The sequence below is a fragment of the Antedon bifida genome, chromosome 8 (genome assembly GCF_963402885.1).
Source record: "Antedon bifida chromosome 8, ecAntBifi1.1, whole genome shotgun sequence".
Classification (NCBI taxonomy): domain Eukaryota; kingdom Metazoa; phylum Echinodermata; class Crinoidea; order Comatulida; family Antedonidae; genus Antedon; species Antedon bifida.
The window spans coordinates 10,261,394-10,279,318 of record NC_136233.1 but is presented as its reverse complement, the minus strand read 5'-3'; the positions used below and the strand labels follow the sequence as shown (position 1 = coordinate 10,279,318).

The 17,925-nt window shown below is 33.0% G+C and overlaps 3 protein-coding genes across 3 annotated transcripts in view; 1 reads left to right on the top strand and 2 right to left on the bottom strand.

The window, feature by feature from the left end:
• Positions 1-17,925, top strand: part of LOC144849819 (aspartate aminotransferase, mitochondrial-like) — a 234,676-nt gene that overhangs the window by 108,498 nt on the left and 108,253 nt on the right. The window lies entirely within an intron of this gene.
• On the bottom strand, positions 552-8,217 carry LOC144849804 (acyloxyacyl hydrolase-like). The gene is made up of 19 exons (XM_078706873.1): positions 7,847-8,217; positions 7,042-7,137; positions 6,603-6,663; positions 6,315-6,477; positions 5,970-6,040; positions 5,794-5,854; positions 5,214-5,284; positions 4,887-4,935; positions 4,542-4,685; positions 4,037-4,106; positions 3,862-3,895; positions 3,619-3,701; positions 3,454-3,493; positions 3,214-3,288; positions 2,977-3,052; positions 2,076-2,291; positions 1,742-1,838; positions 1,360-1,436; positions 552-1,119 (listed from the first exon to the last, which is right to left on the bottom strand). Exons 1-19 carry the CDS (start codon positions 7,950-7,952, stop codon positions 991-993), a joined length of 1,719 nt encoding a protein of 572 aa, XP_078562999.1. The 5' UTR covers positions 7,953-8,217; the 3' UTR covers positions 552-990.
• LOC144850961 (sterol 26-hydroxylase, mitochondrial-like) lies at positions 8,875-11,661 on the bottom strand. Its single transcript, XM_078708483.1, has 6 exons — positions 11,506-11,661; positions 11,222-11,388; positions 10,660-10,738; positions 10,136-10,295; positions 9,529-9,572; positions 8,875-8,982 (listed from the first exon to the last, which is right to left on the bottom strand). Exons 1-6 carry the CDS (start codon positions 11,659-11,661, stop codon positions 8,875-8,877), a joined length of 714 nt encoding a protein of 237 aa, XP_078564609.1.

The following is a 17,925-nucleotide window of genomic DNA, read 5'->3' as shown; positions in this document are numbered from 1 at the left end:
GGCAAATAATATAAACATTTTTTAACATTTTCAGCTGCAATTTTTAACATCGATCAATGTAACTGTTTTTTTTTATTATTGTTCACATTTTATCACCGTTTTCACCATTTTCAAATGTTTCTCACCGTTTTAAACATTTTTAACAATTTTCTAATATTGTTCAACATTTTTAGTCGCGTGCAAAGCAACTCTATAGCTCATTATCGGTAATGTCGGTAAACACTAACCCAAATTTGCGCACATGACTGCAGCCATTTGTATGACCTTGTTTCTAAATCCTTCTGCTGATAGGAAAAAAACAATTAGGCCTATGTATTAATAATTATTTGAGTATAAAACTACATTCTTATTACAAATTAAAATAAATATCAATTAAACCCCATCCCCCCAAAAAATTAACATTTCTCTGTTAACAACAACAACAATTCGGTAATAAGAAAGAGTGGAGAACAAAAGATGCAGAAAACAACAAAGACTTTATTACTATAATATCATTAATAACTCTTTTTTAATAGCAGTATATGTATTTCATTAAGGAGGGAAAAGAAACAGAAACAATGTATAGGACTAGGTTACATTTAAAATAATTTATAAAACAACAACTCGTAGATATTGTTCTTTTTTCTGGCTCTTGACAGGTTCAATGGTTAGTTTCGACAGTTTAAAACATTAATGCGAATAGTAGGTCTAGTATACAATATTGATAATTGTCTGCCATTTTCTTATTCATTCTATTCGTTATTAACTATTTTCTCTTGTTGAATAAATTCAGCTACTAGGCCTATAAAACATTTATACACACCTAAAACTGTAACTAATTTAAACAGTAAACATTCTCTAATCTGCATTAAAATATTTACACACCTACAAACGCTGAGAAACTGTAGATTATTGCCATAGTGATTATCATACAACTATCGATCGGTTAAGATATTAACTGTATTAATTTAAGCACAGTGCACGGTGTAACTGCACGAAGTATTCGTTTTGCTAATAACCGTTTTGATTCCCAAATATTTTTCGGATTTGCTCATTCATCGGATTGATTTTTCCAAGTTCGGTTGGAAATTTGTCTTCCAGAATATTCCATATGTATTCGGCTGCAAGAGCATGTGCATTCTGTAAACATAAAATATTTTTAACATTAATGAATGACTTTAAAATGTATAAACTAGTCCACGAAAGGCAGCGCAATATAAGTGGACTATGATAAAAGGAACCGTCCTAAAATAGTGTAATGAAAAATGTAGTTCATTACAAAATAAATCTGCAGATAATACTGTGTGAATCGGTCAGACTTATACCAATCGTGTTTTGAACACGATATTATTATCCGATCGATTAAAACTATGAACACACCTGATTTGGGTGAAATCCATCCACCGGTTCGATAAGTTGCCACGCTTCTCCTCCTTGTTTTTCCCATTTGTTGACAACTGGCATAAAAACACATTATAAACGGGTTATGTAGGCCTAAGTGTACTCAAAATATGAGTGTTGAAATTGCAATCAAGATGTATTCTAATGCATTCTAAACTAAAATTTACTTAATTAATAATTTAAATACTTACTTATTTAAAAGATTGCTCATTATCGAAGTCTGTTAAACCATAGTCAATTGACTATGGTTAAACCTAGTCTATTATGGCAAAATCTGGAAAAACATTCTTGCCAAAACACAAATTTGCAAATTAATGTTTCCTAGAAGAGCAAATTGATGTAGTTTGGAGCTTATACTTACTAGCATTAAAGTCGAAATCCGTATATTCTACTATAAAATTGTGAAACGTTTGGCTTTGTGATGCTTCCTTCAGTGCCTCACTAAGTTGTTTTGCTCTCTGAAACGTAGTTTTATTCAATGAGAGTGTAATAGATACATATTTCAAGTTAAGTTAAAGAAAGTAAGTAAGACTCATGTCAACATTATAATAATAGCTTTTAAGGCAGTCATTGTAAAAACAGTGCTTTTATGATTTGACCAAAAACGAGAAAACAAAATTCAGTTTTTGTAGTAACTGCAGCAGTAAAATTGTTTTTTAACTTTTTCTAATTAATTTCTTCGTTATCACGCTTACTTGTGAAGTATAATTTCTAAGGGTTTCATTGGTGGTCATCCAGCCGTTGCATGGTGATACTTGTAGACAAGATAGGAACTCGTAAACATCTTTGTATCGAATGTCGCTGTTGAGTTGACCGATTGGATGGAACCTATCTGCCAATGTATTGTACAGTATTCGTCCGTCTACCATTCCCGTCATAAGAACTATACTGCCATTTGGAAGTACCTTATCCTGTAACAACATGGAAAGTAATTGGTCGTAACATCATGAACTCACGCATTCGCACTAGTCGTACATATATGAAATCCAATTCCTCAACCATTGCCAACGGTTCAGCAAGCATAGTGGTGGGTTGGATTCCTTTGAAGCAATACTTATTGTATGTGTGGAGTTAAGAGATCATTATAATGTTAAGATAATTCCAACATTCAATTTATTCTGGATTTCATACACATTAAAAATACAAAAGATAAACAGCAAACGTAATCACTGTCGATGGAAATGAGGTATGGTCACATTTAAAGAAAAAAATGATATGATGAATAATTTTCGACAGAAAAATTTAACTGCCTGATGTGTGACACACGAGTTCAATCTCTTTATGTCTGAACCCAGCATAATATAATTGATACGATTTTTATATAGATATTGTTACAATAATACAGTATTATTATTTGTAACTAGATAATTCAGGCCCAGGCAAGGCTGGAGATTTTATGTCTGTGTGTTTGAATCTCAGGACGCAACACAAGTAATTTGACCAATCACAAGCAATGAATTATCCGAACTGTCGCTCTGTCATTGGTCAACTCGATTGCGTTGCGCTTATATCCTTTACGTCCTGAAACTGTTGATTTGAATAATTAAATTTATATACACACGGTTTTACTGTAATGACCAATCGAAAAGTACTTACTAAATACTTCAACGTCGATATTGCACTCGCTTTCATATCGGCTGGTTTTGTCATGTGATCAATAGTGTCCGGATGCCTATAACATAATAAATGTATCTATCAATCATGTAACTAAATGATAGATTCAATATAATCATACAAAATTGAAACTACTAAACTATCAAGTATTATTACTGGTTAATATAAATCAGATGGTTGTTATGCATAGATAAATCAAAACTAGTCACATGAACTCACCCGTTGCATACGTCATTTCCGATTAACGAATAAATCACAATTAATGGATTGTCTGCCTTTGAATCACGTGCAAGACTAATAACAAAAAGTAAAAAGATAAATTTCTTATGGACATTTGTCGCATCTACGTTGGTTTTAATTACCCTTTCCTTTCTCTCCACAAAACATAGAAAATGTATGTAGGCTATGTATTAAATTTTAGTGTTATTTTGATTATGTTGCGCCCCGTACATGACTTACCTATATTGGATTGATCTATTCATTGAAATAGTATCTGCTCCTGTAGATTGAAATGTAATCAATAATTCTGTTTGATTATAATGTACTTAGCATTAACAATTATTCTAAAAAATAATTTAGTTTAAAAATGTATATAATTAATTCCCAAAAGTAAGTCGTACTTACCATTGACACCGATGTTCTGAAAATCTCTGTGATTGCATAAGTTTCGTTGCCGCATTCGTAGATACAACGAGTCTGTTGGACCTCTGTTGTAGAGATAATGGGTAATTAATTGATGCATGTTACCAAAGGGTTCCTAAACCCTTAAATTATTCTCTTCTCTATTTCTTCTAAAATCATCAACATTAGGAATGGAACTCTCCAATGCAAATAGCATGTATACAGTGTATCACAATGTTTACTTACTCAATAATATTCCATGCCGATGTATTCAGATGCCCTTTGAAAAAATCAAAATATTACAAAATGCTTTAACAATGTCTAAGCAAATTTATTCCGTTTTCGGCAACAAATAAAATTATATATTTGCATTCTTTTTCTGTGAAAAAAAGTTAATAGTAAAATGTAATAATGCCCTCACCGGTTGAGTATGAAACTTGTGGCCAATCAAATTCATTCTCTATTACCATAGGAGCATGATCAAAAATACTCTGCAAATAAAAACGAGCTAGTTATTATACTTATTTACTTTGGTGTAGAGACTGAAAGAATTTAAAGTCCCTTGTTACTTATCCAATATCTCTTTAGGAAACATACTTTGCATGCATGGTGATTTGTATTTCAATTGCTTAACTTAAAATTATACTACGTCATTATAATACATTTATTACATTTATCCAGGTAAAGCATTACTTAGATTAACTATAATTGTAATACATCCGTTTTATACCGTTGGCTATAAATGCATTCCTTTTTATGTATCCAGATCATGGAGTGTTGTACGATTATCACACGCGTTATGAAGGAAAGGCCATTGTTTTCTAAATAAGTAGTAATTAGTATAGTATAATAATTATAGTAATGTTGTCTCATTATAAAATGTATGGTATTGCAGGTATATTTATACAAATAAAGGCTAACTGTACCTTAGTTACTTCCGTCGGTGTTAGCCACTTTGGTGGGATGTGAAAGTGTGCAGCAGCCGAGTCGCCTAGTATTGCCAAGCCCATTGGTCTAGAATCTTTGCAAAATAATTCTTCGTAGGACTTCCCAGATTTCGGATCAACGCCCTATACATGAACAAAACATGAAAAATGAAACAAAGCAAATAACCGCAATCCAATAATAATATAAATTGTATTATTATAAGAAAGATGCAGTATTTTAAAAACACTAAAATGAGAATGCAAAACCTCAATACTCGGAACAAAAGAAAAAAAAAGCGGAAAACTAAGAGGAAAAAAAAAGTTTAGTTTTCAGAGCAGCCTTACCATGATTCCATTACAATTTGAGTCTTCAACTATATCATCATTTATGGGTCTGAAAGTAAACAATAAATAAAAAATTAAACTGAACTTACTTCAGTATCTTAATTTATGGTTAACATTTCTAAAGTTATCCGATTTCAATCAAACAGTAAAGGAGCGGAATTTACAGACTAGTGGATGCCCAGAGACGGTAACAATATGAAACCCTTATATTAGGAGGAAGAAGTTTTATCAAGCTTTACCGAAATACTACGGTACAGTATTCTCTCGGTATGATGGACATCAACTCCATGATGACGTCATAATAAGTAACTGTATCGATAATCTCACCTTCTTCCGGGATAGAAGTCACTTCTATCATCGTTACAATCTCTGCCACGCCAATGTGATCCACGTAGCGTCTGGAATGAGGATAGACTTGCAAATAAACAACTGCTTTGTATACAACATTATGGACATTATGGATTATCGTCTAATAGTACTTAAGTTGAAAGTTTAAGATTCCGCCTCTTTCTTTTCTGCATGCAAAACATTATGTAATCACTAGACTAGAAGTGGAGAGCCAAGAAGGGTCAAGAAGCAAGAGTAGAAATACCACGGAATATGACCAACTTCGACTGTATTCAAATAAGTAATTTGTATGCAACAAACTAATTTGAATAAATATAGGCCCTAATTTTCTGTGTAAAACTACGTTACAGAAAAAGGTATATATCATGAGATGCCAACCTAAATTACTCAAAGTCAGCACTATGTCGGAGAAGACGGTTGTGCCTCTTGTTTATTTTACTAAAATACCTGTACCCCTTGAAAGAGGTATTAGTCGTTGCTAGTTCGCCTTTGAAGTAAATACCACTTGAAATCCGTTCTTCCTTTTCCTAATATAATTTATAAACTCGTCACACCTTACCTTTAGGTCACTGAACTTGTCGTTATCAATGTCCTCCACTGGTAGATGATTGTCTATTTGTCTGTATAAGGTCAAGAAAGAAGTACTCATCATATTAATAATTAGATAACAATGCCTACTGTATTTACATAAAATATTAAGACACAATATCTTATTTATTCAAGAAAATTACTTACGAATATATATCTTGGCACAATGTCTTTAAAACAGGAAGAGAATCGCATATATTATCTCGTAGCTTTTTAACCTGCGAAGTAGAAAAAAAAATAAATAAAAGTTACATAACGATTTAGCTACATTGAGGAGTTTTTATTGGTAAATATATTAGTTCTGTTTACCAGGTAATTAACAAACTCTGTCATTTATCCTGAACACCCTTATAATTTAAATTCCTTCCATCACTAAATTGTTTCAAGAAAACAAGATAAAGCTTTTTTTTATGGTAATACTAAAAATCTGAAATAAAAATATTCGTATGCAGTACTAATCACACAATCAAAAGTTGTAAAAAGGTATTTTACCGTGTGTGCACTGACTTTCTCCTTCCATTGATCATGTCGGCCAAGACTCTTATCGATTCTGTATGGTGTCTTTGGATATAAATGACATTCTTTCTGGCCTGGATCGGTTTTGCAGATTCCGAGGGCGTGACAAGCCACGTCGCCATCGACGTCTTTCTCAAAACTGTAAAATACACAACGAAACATCAATAGCTTTTGGCTAACCCCGTCGCGGTGACAAAAACCCCACCATCATCTTTGCACATTGTTGTTTTCATTAATATGTAATAATATAAATAATCCACTTACATTTTTATCAAAGTCGGTGTTGCTATTGCTACAACAATTCGACAAGGGTTGTCATAACTTTCTGGAAAATAAATAACATCGTACAGGAATTTATAATAAAACAAATTTATATTGTTTACACCGATCATAACGATCGCATGATTATTATTTCTGATTTTTTTTAAAAACCAACATAACATAACAAACACTAGTTTATAATTTTATATTCATATTATATTCATTCACATTTATTTAACAGTCAAAGAAAAAAATGCATATTTACAGTAAGTTAAATGGTAAACTTAATTAATTTTATTTTGATTTTGAACAAAAAAACAAGCAAAGGAAACAAGCTATGCGTCTAAACGTGAACCGGTTACATCTCCAACTGTATTTATTTAAAGGTAAATAAATATTTTTACTAGAAAGCTGTATTTTCTTAATTGAATAACAAACTTACTTGGAAGTAAATCGCATAGTTTTAATAACGAATCGACAACCGTCTCATTCTGGATCTGGGCCAACTGCTCCCCGAGAGATACCAACAAAGTACAAGCTATGGAATGGAAATTGTAAAAGTGTAAGTAATAATCTAAACTATAAGCCTACTCGACACAAATAATATCAGGAAAGAGTAAAATAACTATGTAATTTACTCTTCCCCGCTAATAGGCCTACCAAGCAGTTTCCAGCACGCTGTTATTCATTAGGAAGTATAATTGCCTTCTTGGAATTAAATCATGAAGATGGCAGTACGGAAAACATAATATGATATTTCCGGGTTTATAGATTAGTGGGTCTATAAAGATATAAGAAAACAAAGGGTATACTCCATCTGAATTAACACGTCAGGCATAAAATATATTTGATGATTTCCAACAAATTAAGTTACTTGTACAGTATCATTATTTAGATAGATCATTTAGGAAAAGTTTCATCTTAAGTCTTTTCTTTTTAACAAGGAGCCCAGTACAAGTAGGCCTATACATTTTTCTTTTCGTAATAGATAAAAAATAAATGAAATTAAATTAGTTGCTTTAATATTGACGTCGGGTTGGGTAGTTGTATATTCGTTTTTTAGCATTATCCTTATTTTTACAGCAACATTTTTCGCAGCAACATAGCTTAATTATTGTAGGCCTATGGTTGTGTTGTCCTAAATCTGCTTTCAGAACTCCAATTTAACGACCTATGCACTTATCTAGTTAGTCTTGATGAATTGACCCTATAGATTAAGGTAAGGGCATAAGTTAGAATACACTTACCTGCACAGTCTGTACCGCCATTAACCCCACGTGTTTGTGCATGAGGAACGAATATCACAAAAATAAAGACGCAGAGTGTGAACACGAGTTGTTTCGTAGGAGCCATCACATTGAACTATTCACGGCGGCGGGAGAGCTAACGATTGCAACGTGACTATTACAGTAGGGAAACTTTAATTGACTTATATATAACTTATCTGTAATGCTGTCATTTGACGTAGTTATACAAACAATGGTAATCAAAAAAGTTCAAATATACTTCCTTATCGCTCCTGCTCTAGGCCTACAGTGTCTTTGTCATGTGTTTTTTAGACAATATTTATATAGTATTCTACAATAGCGTGTTTACGTTGCAGCCTATTGATACAACTACTGCTACACACCAATTGCTGCTTTTTTATTTCAGTAATGTAATAATTATACTATCAAATAATAGAAAGTGAAACCCGGAAATTTTGATGTAGGCCTACATATCGTAAACTAAAAAATGTACACAATAATAATGTACAATACATATTTGTACTTTCTATTGATAGTTAATTTGTTATATATGGTATGCTTGATTGCCTGTGGATGTTTTTGTTTATATGAATGTATATGCATGAGTAAAGTGGGGTTTGTAGTACACCATGTGAAAAAATGAAGTATAAGATAAATAAGTTTTAGCTGGCTTAAGGGAACCAATCCTTCAAATTGTGATAACATTCTGAAACTTGGCACAGTTACATTAGGGTATCAAAAACATAGAATGAAAGGGTTGCACATAATTTGGCCAGGGAAAGCAGCCATTTTGGATGTCAAAATATGTATGCATATGTTCAATTACCTTTTTTAAACAAATGTTAAATTAACTTTAGCAAGGTGCAACAATAATTAACTTCGACTTGATTAATTAAAGCATGATTCAAAGCTAAATAATACAACATAAAGTTTTGTCATGCTAACTACAAAAATGAATGACACTAAGTCTACTCTATCAGCATGCTTGTTTGATAATATTTTAGATATTTTCCTCATCTTCTTACAAGTTAATGTCTGTCTACCAGACGTAGATCCAGTGGCTGGTCGGGAGACAAAATTATCTGTGATACTGCATCTACTTCCTTGTCAATTTCCACTTGAAAGTTCCTTATTATCTACCAAAATCGAAACACATTATCAGTGATAAGATATTATTAGTTTCATAAAGTTCTTTATTTTCATTTCAAGAACTTTACACTACTCGAAGAAAACAGTAGGAGATCGTCTCCAGGTATGCCAATCTATGTAGGCTCTGCACTGCTGACTGTCGAAGAGGGCATAACCCGCATTTTTCCTGGGTTTTAAGTTCAGCTTGAGGACGATAATAGATTACCTTTTTCATTAAATAGTACGCTTATTTCTTTTTCACATATTAGAAAGAGTATTAGAAGTATTGTGTAAGAGAAAATTGAGAAGTAAGAAAAACAAAATTGACGAACAAAAAGGAGAAAAAACAAAGCTGGCGTATCTACATGAAAATGGAGCGGGACTACAACTTGCTTAGGTAGTTCTACTTACTTCCTCCAAACAAGCTTGCTTAAATTCCTCCCCAATATAAGTATATGCAAAGATATGCATACTAAGAAAGATAATGATAACTGAAACCATAATCCCAGAAATTTGTATTTACTAATATTATTAGAGAGGGTTATTACATTTACCATTGGCAATAATGTGTGCATTTCTTGTTCAGCCATTCGACGACCTAATGATAAACAAAAAATAATGTGTAAGTTGATATATAAAATGAAACAATATGTCATTTTAAATGTACAGTATTCATTCTCGAACCGTACATAATGTTCTTTCTTTCATCCTGTATGAGTGTATTCAAAATAAAGTTTGGCCTTGAAAATACATACGCACATTTATTATTATGACATTTTGTGTAAAATGATTGAATAAATAGTCTTCTCACGCACCAGGCCCAGTACTATATTTATGCCGACCACGATGCCGAAACTAAGCATTACCTCCTCTGGTTGAAAATCCGACCAGACATCCGTTGTTTTCTCTGTCGTACTTTCCAACTATTTTTCTAATTGTTCTCTTTTTTTATTTTAAAAATGTAATAATACTTTATAAAGTTCAGTTTATAATTATGGATTGGCCAGGAATGTATAACTTTGTAACATAAACATTGATAACTCTGACAGGAGAAAAATTAGTGTCCAACGGCTTATTATGATTCACTCTTCAATGTCAGTTCGCTACTTCCCTCTATTGTTGAGATTATTTTCTGTACGATGTATTGAAAATTGTACTTACCGATACAACTTCGAACACCAAATCCAAATGGCAACATCAAGAAATGATTCAAACTCTCGCCTTTCACTCGATCAAGCCATCGTTCAGGTTTGAAGATCAACGGATCTTCAAAATATTCTGGATCACGGGACACTGAATACATATTCAACAAAATGGTCATCTATAACATAAATATAATATTTGTGTTAAGCTTTGTTTACACTACCAAACTTGCGACAAAAAATGCGATGTGCCTATACATTATGGACATGATTATGTCATATCACTACCATCTCTAGGCATATCACTACCATATTTGGGCACATCACACAGCACATTACACCGGGACGATCCCTTACTCTATTTGAAGTTTTAAATTTACACACATGGCCAACGGTTTAAAGTCTTATCCAGAGTGACGATGGGGTGGGATTCGAAACCTATGATATTCCACGGTTCAGCGTACAACACAGTGACTATCACCAATTTAGCCGAATGCGCTATTCACATTGTTTCATCGTCAAATTCCAACACCCTGGACTTACCCCAGCTGGTTTTATGTATCCATTGAGGTCCATATCTTCCGTTACATTCCTGGATATTAGAGGTTGTATTGGATATAACCTGTAAATTAAAAATAACACGGCCCATTTAAGCGAATGCAGTAAACTAATTTACCAAATTACCAAGACAATAAACGGCAGTTCATGTAGGCATTAAGATAAATTAATGTGTTAATGTAATGTTAAATTGAAAATAGGCAATAATTTTGTGTGATGTCATAAAATCCACTAATCAATCGTAAATAACGATGAAAATCTACATTCACTAATTCAATTATGGCCTCATAGTTGTAATTAACTGGTAAAGACGCATCTCTTGATAAACAGTTTCTTCCATTCCATACATTTCAACTTATTTGTAAAAAACTTTGTGAATTCTCCATGTCTCCAAAAAAAATTGGGTGTTTATCCCTTGGCAGATATGAATATCTTTTTGTCAAAGAATACGATCTCATCACAGTTGTTGATGACTTCAAATAAAATAATAGATGGAATTCTTTAAAAAAAATATTGACATGAAAGACGAATAAGCCTAAATGATAACCTGTGTGTTTCTTGCATGGCGGCTTTTAGATAGCTCATCTGGTTGTAGTGATCTTTTGTTGGCGTGATGCCTTCTGGAATAACTCGTGTGACCTCTTCGTATAAACGTTCCTGGCAATCTGGATTCTTTGCGAGGCAGTATAGCATCCATAACGTAGAGTTCGACGTCTGTAATAAAACCTTTCAATAATGAATCTTTAATTTACTTTAGTTTTGACCTACAAAGGCCCATGATGATTATACCCTACTTGTTTAAGATTTATAAAATATATTTCTACCACTCACCGTGTCTACTGCCGCCGCTAGCATTTCGGTCATATTTCCGTAAATTTCTTCATCACTCAATTTTTCCTGTGCGACAAGGTAGGCCAAGTAACTGCCATCGTCAAACTGCTGTTTGTCACTTTTAGTAACCTTTTTGGCTATCTCATTTAGTTTCATATCGATTAGGTCGCACGCTATAATAAATAATATGCTACTGTGTAAGATGTTAAATGCTTCTTCAACTTCAATGCTTGTCTACCTCTATAGATTTTTTTACTTGCAACTCTGAATTAGTGATTTATAATATCTCCATGCGTTTAATTGATAAATTAAAATGTTATACTACTTACACACTCTGAAGAGCAAATCCCATGATTCTTTATGTAGATTGTAAGATTTAGTTTTCAAAATCTTTTCAATATAATAAGGTTTAAACATGAGATCAGCGGTGCTCACCAATACGTTTTGAAAAGCGTTTACAAACTCGTCAATGTCATCATGAATCTTCGGTGAATTATTGTCCAAAATACCCAAACGTTTGTCGAAGAAAACTGTACAAGCAGCTGAAATTAAGTATTGGTACACATTTATTCTATGTTTAAAATAAAACCACACGACAAAAACATCTATACTTTGTATATATATATATATATAAATCCAAAGGCAAAATACTGAAAAAATGACAATGTTGTGGGTATAAGTGGCTGGATTTCAATGGAGATACAAAAAAAAAGAGAAAAGCTAAATCAAAACGATAAAGTAAAACTAAAAGTTAGCAGAGCTTTCAGGTATTATTTATATATAAAATATGTTCTTCAATGATATGTGATAATAGTTTTATTAAACTTAAAATAAAAAATAAATGGCAATATATCAGTTTAAAATAAAGTAGATTCTTTATATAAATAGACACGGTGATTTATTTAGTCAACTAACATTAGCACCCTGGGAATTACTTCCGAAAGAGAAAATTGTCACAAAATGAGTTCAAATTTTTCAGTCAAATTTAAACAAATCCAATTTGTTTTGTATGCAACATTAAGTAAAATAGCAGCAGCAAAACATTTGCGATTTAATACTTTGTTGAAACTGTCACTGTCATAATCGATTGAAGTAGTATTTAAATGTAACGGTACATGCACTACAACATTTTCAATTTTTGTAATTATTAATTAACGTTTAGAAGCAACTGTCAGTAAGAAAGTGTATTTGTATATTAATTATATTTTTAAACAGTAGACCTACCCACACTCAGTTAGGAAATGTGCGCTTCAAATGGCGACGTTTATCCCCCAAGGGTAAATACATTTACCTATTTGTGTTATCTATATATAAATTTACGTAAGGGCAAAATTTGTTTACTCGATGGTATATGAAGTTGGTTCGGTACTGATTTTAACCACCTTATGTAACCCTGTTTACTAATTAAATTGAGTTCGATAAATAGTTATTGAGAAATAAAACGAATTTAGGTTAAACGATTTGCCCCAAATAGGGGTGTTTTTCGATCGTGGTATACACTGTCTAATGGATGTCCATCTTGAAAAATACCCGCAGACAATAATACGAGGATGCTTTGCATTTTCCTATCTCTTCCTACGATAATTGTTTTTAATGGCTGGAAACCGGTTGAACAGCTCGAGTACAGCATCATAATGTTGAAGACAGGCCGATTTTCTTTAAAAAATGCTATTTTGATAGATTTAATATACGTTTATACAAATGTATTGATTTGCGATGAATTGAACATTCCAATCTCTGTTCCAAAAGTGTCTATTTTTTTTCACGCTGCTGCTCTAGCCCGCTACGTCACACGAGATGACTCATTTATTAGATGAAATCAAGCAGCAGTTATAGTACTACATATTTGCTAAAATGGAAACTCGACTATAATTTATAGGTACCAGCTGCATTTCTGGTATTTATGAGTCCCATGACAATACTGTATTTCGCTGTCAGATAATCATTGAATTATTATCAAAACAGTCTATGAAAGTTTTTGTTTGTAATATGATACTTCACACTTGAAGTATCTAAGGCATGATGAAGTGACCCCCAGACTTGACCTTAGCAAAAAAATAAACTAAATCGAGTCTGTTTCATATCAAAGTTATTCACTTCTGTAACAAAATTCACATTATAAAAAGAGAAAAGAAACGTTTAATTATAACTCAAAAACCACATTGTCTGACAGACAATTGAAGTATTTTTTGCTTTTAATTACATTTTTTCAGGTAAAATAACTATTATGTGACAATAAAATGACACATTCAAAAACAAATTTGAAAGAAAAAATATTTTTCAAAGGGACAATATATCTTTAAAACTGTTACGTCAAGAAGCGAGCAGCGTTTTTTGTAAGAAATATTTCTTGTTCAATCTGTGCTGCAGAGGTTGGATATAGATTTTTTTTAAACGGATAATGAGCTAGCGTTTTCAGTCGCCGTATATTATGTACAAATCTGTATTATTGCAGTTAAACCACCCACATCATCACCCTTCCCTCACTGGCATGAGTAGCGTTGTAAAGCCAGTAGAGGATAGGCCTACAGTGCATCACATGCCCTAAACGCAGAACAACTTTGGTGGGTAGGGTAGGAACCAACTTAAATATGAATTGGCTCTAAGAAACAATTGAAAACCATTAGGCTTACTAATTAAGTTGAGTTAGATAATTTAATATTTACTGACGATTAAATCGAATTTATGAATTGCCCCGAATAGAGGTGGTTTTCACAAATTGTTTTACATTATATAAACATATACACGTCGTAGTGATGTATCGTTACATGTACTGTACTATTTCAATAGACTAGGACGGTGATAGTTTCAACAAAGTACTACATCGCAATGTTTTACTGTGTTTAGTGGTATATTATTTGTAAAACATGATAACAATTAATATTTCGTTACTAAATGGATAAAGAATATATTTAAAAATTGTTCCTCTTTGCACCCATCCTCTTCCCCATCCCTCAACCCTAATGTTACATACACAACACAAATTAAGTTTATATTTGACTTAAACAATTGGTCTCATTTTGTGACAAGTTTCTCTTTCGGAAGTAATTCCCAGGGTGCTAATTTTAGTTGAGTACATAAATCACAGTGTCTATTTATTCGTTCCTGTAAACGACATGTATTATTGTCCTGCAGTACGTACATTTGAAATCGCCAGTTTTTTAACGCTGAAATTATTATGTATTCGAGAACCATCTGTGGGCACGACCTAGATGGTACGCGAGCGAAGCGAGCGTACCATCTAGTCTATATATAAATTTAAGTAAGGGCAAAATTCTGTAAATCGCGGGTTATTTCTAGAATTTTTACTCGATGGTATATAAAGTTGGTTCGTACTTTCGGTACTGATTTTAACCATCTGGTGTGCCCCTGTTTACTAATTAAATTGGGTTAGATAATTAGTTATTGACAATTAAGACGAATTTAGGTTCAACGATTTGCCCCAAATAGAGGTGTTTTCCGATCGTGGTATACACTGTCTAATGGATGTCCATCTTGAAAAATACCCACAAACAATAATACGAGGATGCTTCGCATTTTCCTATCTCCTCCTACGATAATTGTTTTTAATAGCTGAAAACCGGTTGAACAGCTCGAGTACAGCATCATAATGTTGAAGACAGGTCGATTTTCTTTAAAAAATACTATTTTGATAGATTTAATGATGAATGGAACATTCCAATCTCTCAGTCTGCCAGTTTGGTTTAACACAAGTAGGTAAATTTATGAGCCCTTGGAGAATAAACTTGCAATACTTTGACAATATACTGCAAATACCTATTAACCATTTTTGATCGTCATTTGAATCGAACAGTAATGTGCAAACTGTTAGATTTAAAAAAAATATATACAAATAAACTTTATTACTGTGATTGTGGATAGGCTCTACTGTTAGATATATAAACACATAATATACAAATAAACTCTATTACTGACAGTTGCTTCTCAACGTTTGTATTAATTAATAATTACAATATACTATTTCAATCGACTATGACCGTGTGACAGTTTTAAAGTATTAAATCGCAAATGCTTTACTATATTTAGTGGTATATTATTTATAGGCATATAAAACATGAAAACAATATTTCGTTACTGAGTGGATAAAGAATATATTTAAAAATTGTTCCTCTTTGTACCAAGCCTCTTTCCCATCACTCAACCCTAATTTTACATACAAAACACAAATTGGGTTTCTTTAAATGAATCCAAATTAAAAATTTGGACTAATTTTGTGGTAAGTTTCTCTTTCGGAAGTAATTCCCAGGGTGCTAATTTTGGTTGACTACATAAATCATCGTGTCTATTTATTCGTTTCTGTAAACGACAATGTATTATAGTCCTGCGGTACCTACATTTGAAATCGCCAGTTTTTTTACGCTGAAATTATAACTGTGTATTCGAGAACCATCTGTGGGCACGACCTAGATGGTACGCGAGCGAAATAATTATACTGGGAGGTAGAGAGATTGGAATGTTCCATTCATTGCCAAGCAATACGTTTGTATAAACGTATATTATTAAATCTATCAAAATATTTGTTTTAAAGAATATCGGCTTGTATATCCTCGTATTATTGTGTGCGGGTATTTTTCAGCATCGACATCCATTAAACAGTGTTTACCAGGATCGGAAAGCACCGCTATTTGGAGAAAATTGTGGAACCTCAATTCGTTTTAATCGTCAATAACTAATGATCTAACTCAACTTAATTAGTTACATTGTTTGGTTTAAATCAGTGCCGAACGTATGAACCAACTTTATAATTATATCATCGAGTAAAAATTCTAGAACGCGCACTTTACCGAATGTTGCCCTTACGTAACTTTATATATAGATTTACAATTACATTCCAATGTATCTTATTAACTACTGCAGTCGAACCAATACAACTTTACAAAAGTATTTCACACCATTAGTTACTGTTTAGTTTGTTGGTGGTCAGCAGTCTCAACGAATATGCATAACTATAATTGTATACGCGGTAATTACATACTTAGAATTCAAAATAACGTACATTCAAATGACCATCTAAACAGCTCTTCTTCCAGATCCGGCACAATGTCCTTATTTGGACCGTCTTTTGGGCGTAAAGTTTTTAGCCTCTTCAGTACATCCGTCGATACACCATGCATGCCATTTAGGAAGAGTGATATTTCCTGTGGTCGAAGTAAACGCCTACTCATAGCAGATCGACTTTTCTGCCATAGTTCACCATACCTAGAAGACAGAACATGCATGCAAATCGACTGATAATATCGATAAAAATCAACTACTAAACGTGACATGAATGAGTCAATCACCTCACCATACTCACATCTTAACGGCACATGTATAGCTAAGTGAATGCTTGTGACGTTATGTGAGGCCCGCGCGATAGGAGCCACAGACGTTTGATCTAAGACCATTGGTCCTTTTATTTACTAATTTGCCCTGGTTTATCCATGTATTGTAAAAGAGTGATGTAATTCCACTATTCAAGTGAACAATATGGGGTATACCAGGAACTTTCCAGGCGTGAAATATGCATTTTTTTGTATTTATTACCTAAAGGTGGACAATGCGTTAGATGATTGGAAATATTTAAAATCAGGCCTTGGCCTACCAGTGAAGAGAGTCTACAAATTAAAAATGGGAGAACTTTTTGAAGAAAATAGGTGTGGTCAAAGTGGGGTTACGACTTCAGGAAGAATGTTAAAGAGACAAGGTCTACAGTTTATACCTAAATATTATAGTACGGTAAGCAATACTTACTCCAGCAATATACCAAGTGGTTTATTGTTCTCTTTTCTATATATACTATCCAAGGAATTGGTTGAAGTCTCTCGGGATATTTATCTTCAGATCTACAAAATGTTTCTATAAGTTTAGGATCGCTTAACACAACCATATCGAATATGAACATGCTGTTTCTGTACATTTTCCCGTACTTCTTTGAGTTTTCAGTAAGCATTTCATGGCTTTTTGATACATCTCCCAACAAAATCTGTGCTGTTGATATACATTTGTTGACGATCAATGGTGCTCCTTGTATGCCTACACCGGGTAGGTCATCTATAGATTTAAGGTTGTTGTCGTTAACAAGCGAAGTCGGCTTAGGTGTTGTTGTATACGCAGCATAACGTAATGCGATAAAATTAAAAAATGACGTTGAAATGCGTCTACGGCAGGTGGCTATAATTCTTGCCATTGTTTCACAATTAGGCCTAAATCACACTTGTTGGTTGGAATTCAGGAATGTAGCTATCAAAACACGTAAAATATATGTCAGCAATAGCCTAATAGGTCGTCATTCATTCAAAAGCAAATTTATTTCTTTTCTTAATCTAATCCCTGGTTGTATCTAACGAACATGTATGATTATGGTCGTTACGCTACGCTAAATAACTGACCTTACGTCACAATACCAGATTGACTGTT

Coding starts and splice junctions, on each gene's coding strand:
- LOC144849804 (XM_078706873.1), bottom strand. CDS start 7,952: ATGGCTCCTACGAAACAACTCGTGTTCACACTCTGCGTCTTTATTTTT. Junction 6,478..6,602: donor ACACCGACTTTGATAAAAAT/GTAAGTGGATTA, acceptor TGTATTTTACAG/TTTTGAGAAAGACGTCGATG. Junction 3,702..3,861: donor TCGGCATGGAATATTATTGA/GTAAGTAAACAT, acceptor TCTCTACAACAG/AGGTCCAACAGACTCGTTGT.
- LOC144850961 (XM_078708483.1), bottom strand. CDS start 11,661: ATGAAACTAAATGAGATAGCCAAAAAGGTTACTAAAAGTGACAAACAG. Junction 11,389..11,505: donor TAGCGGCGGCAGTAGACACG/GTGAGTGGTAGA, acceptor GTTTTATTACAG/ACGTCGAACTCTACGTTATG. Junction 10,296..10,659: donor GATACATAAAACCAGCTGGG/GTAAGTCCAGGG, acceptor TTTATGTTATAG/ATGACCATTTTGTTGAATAT.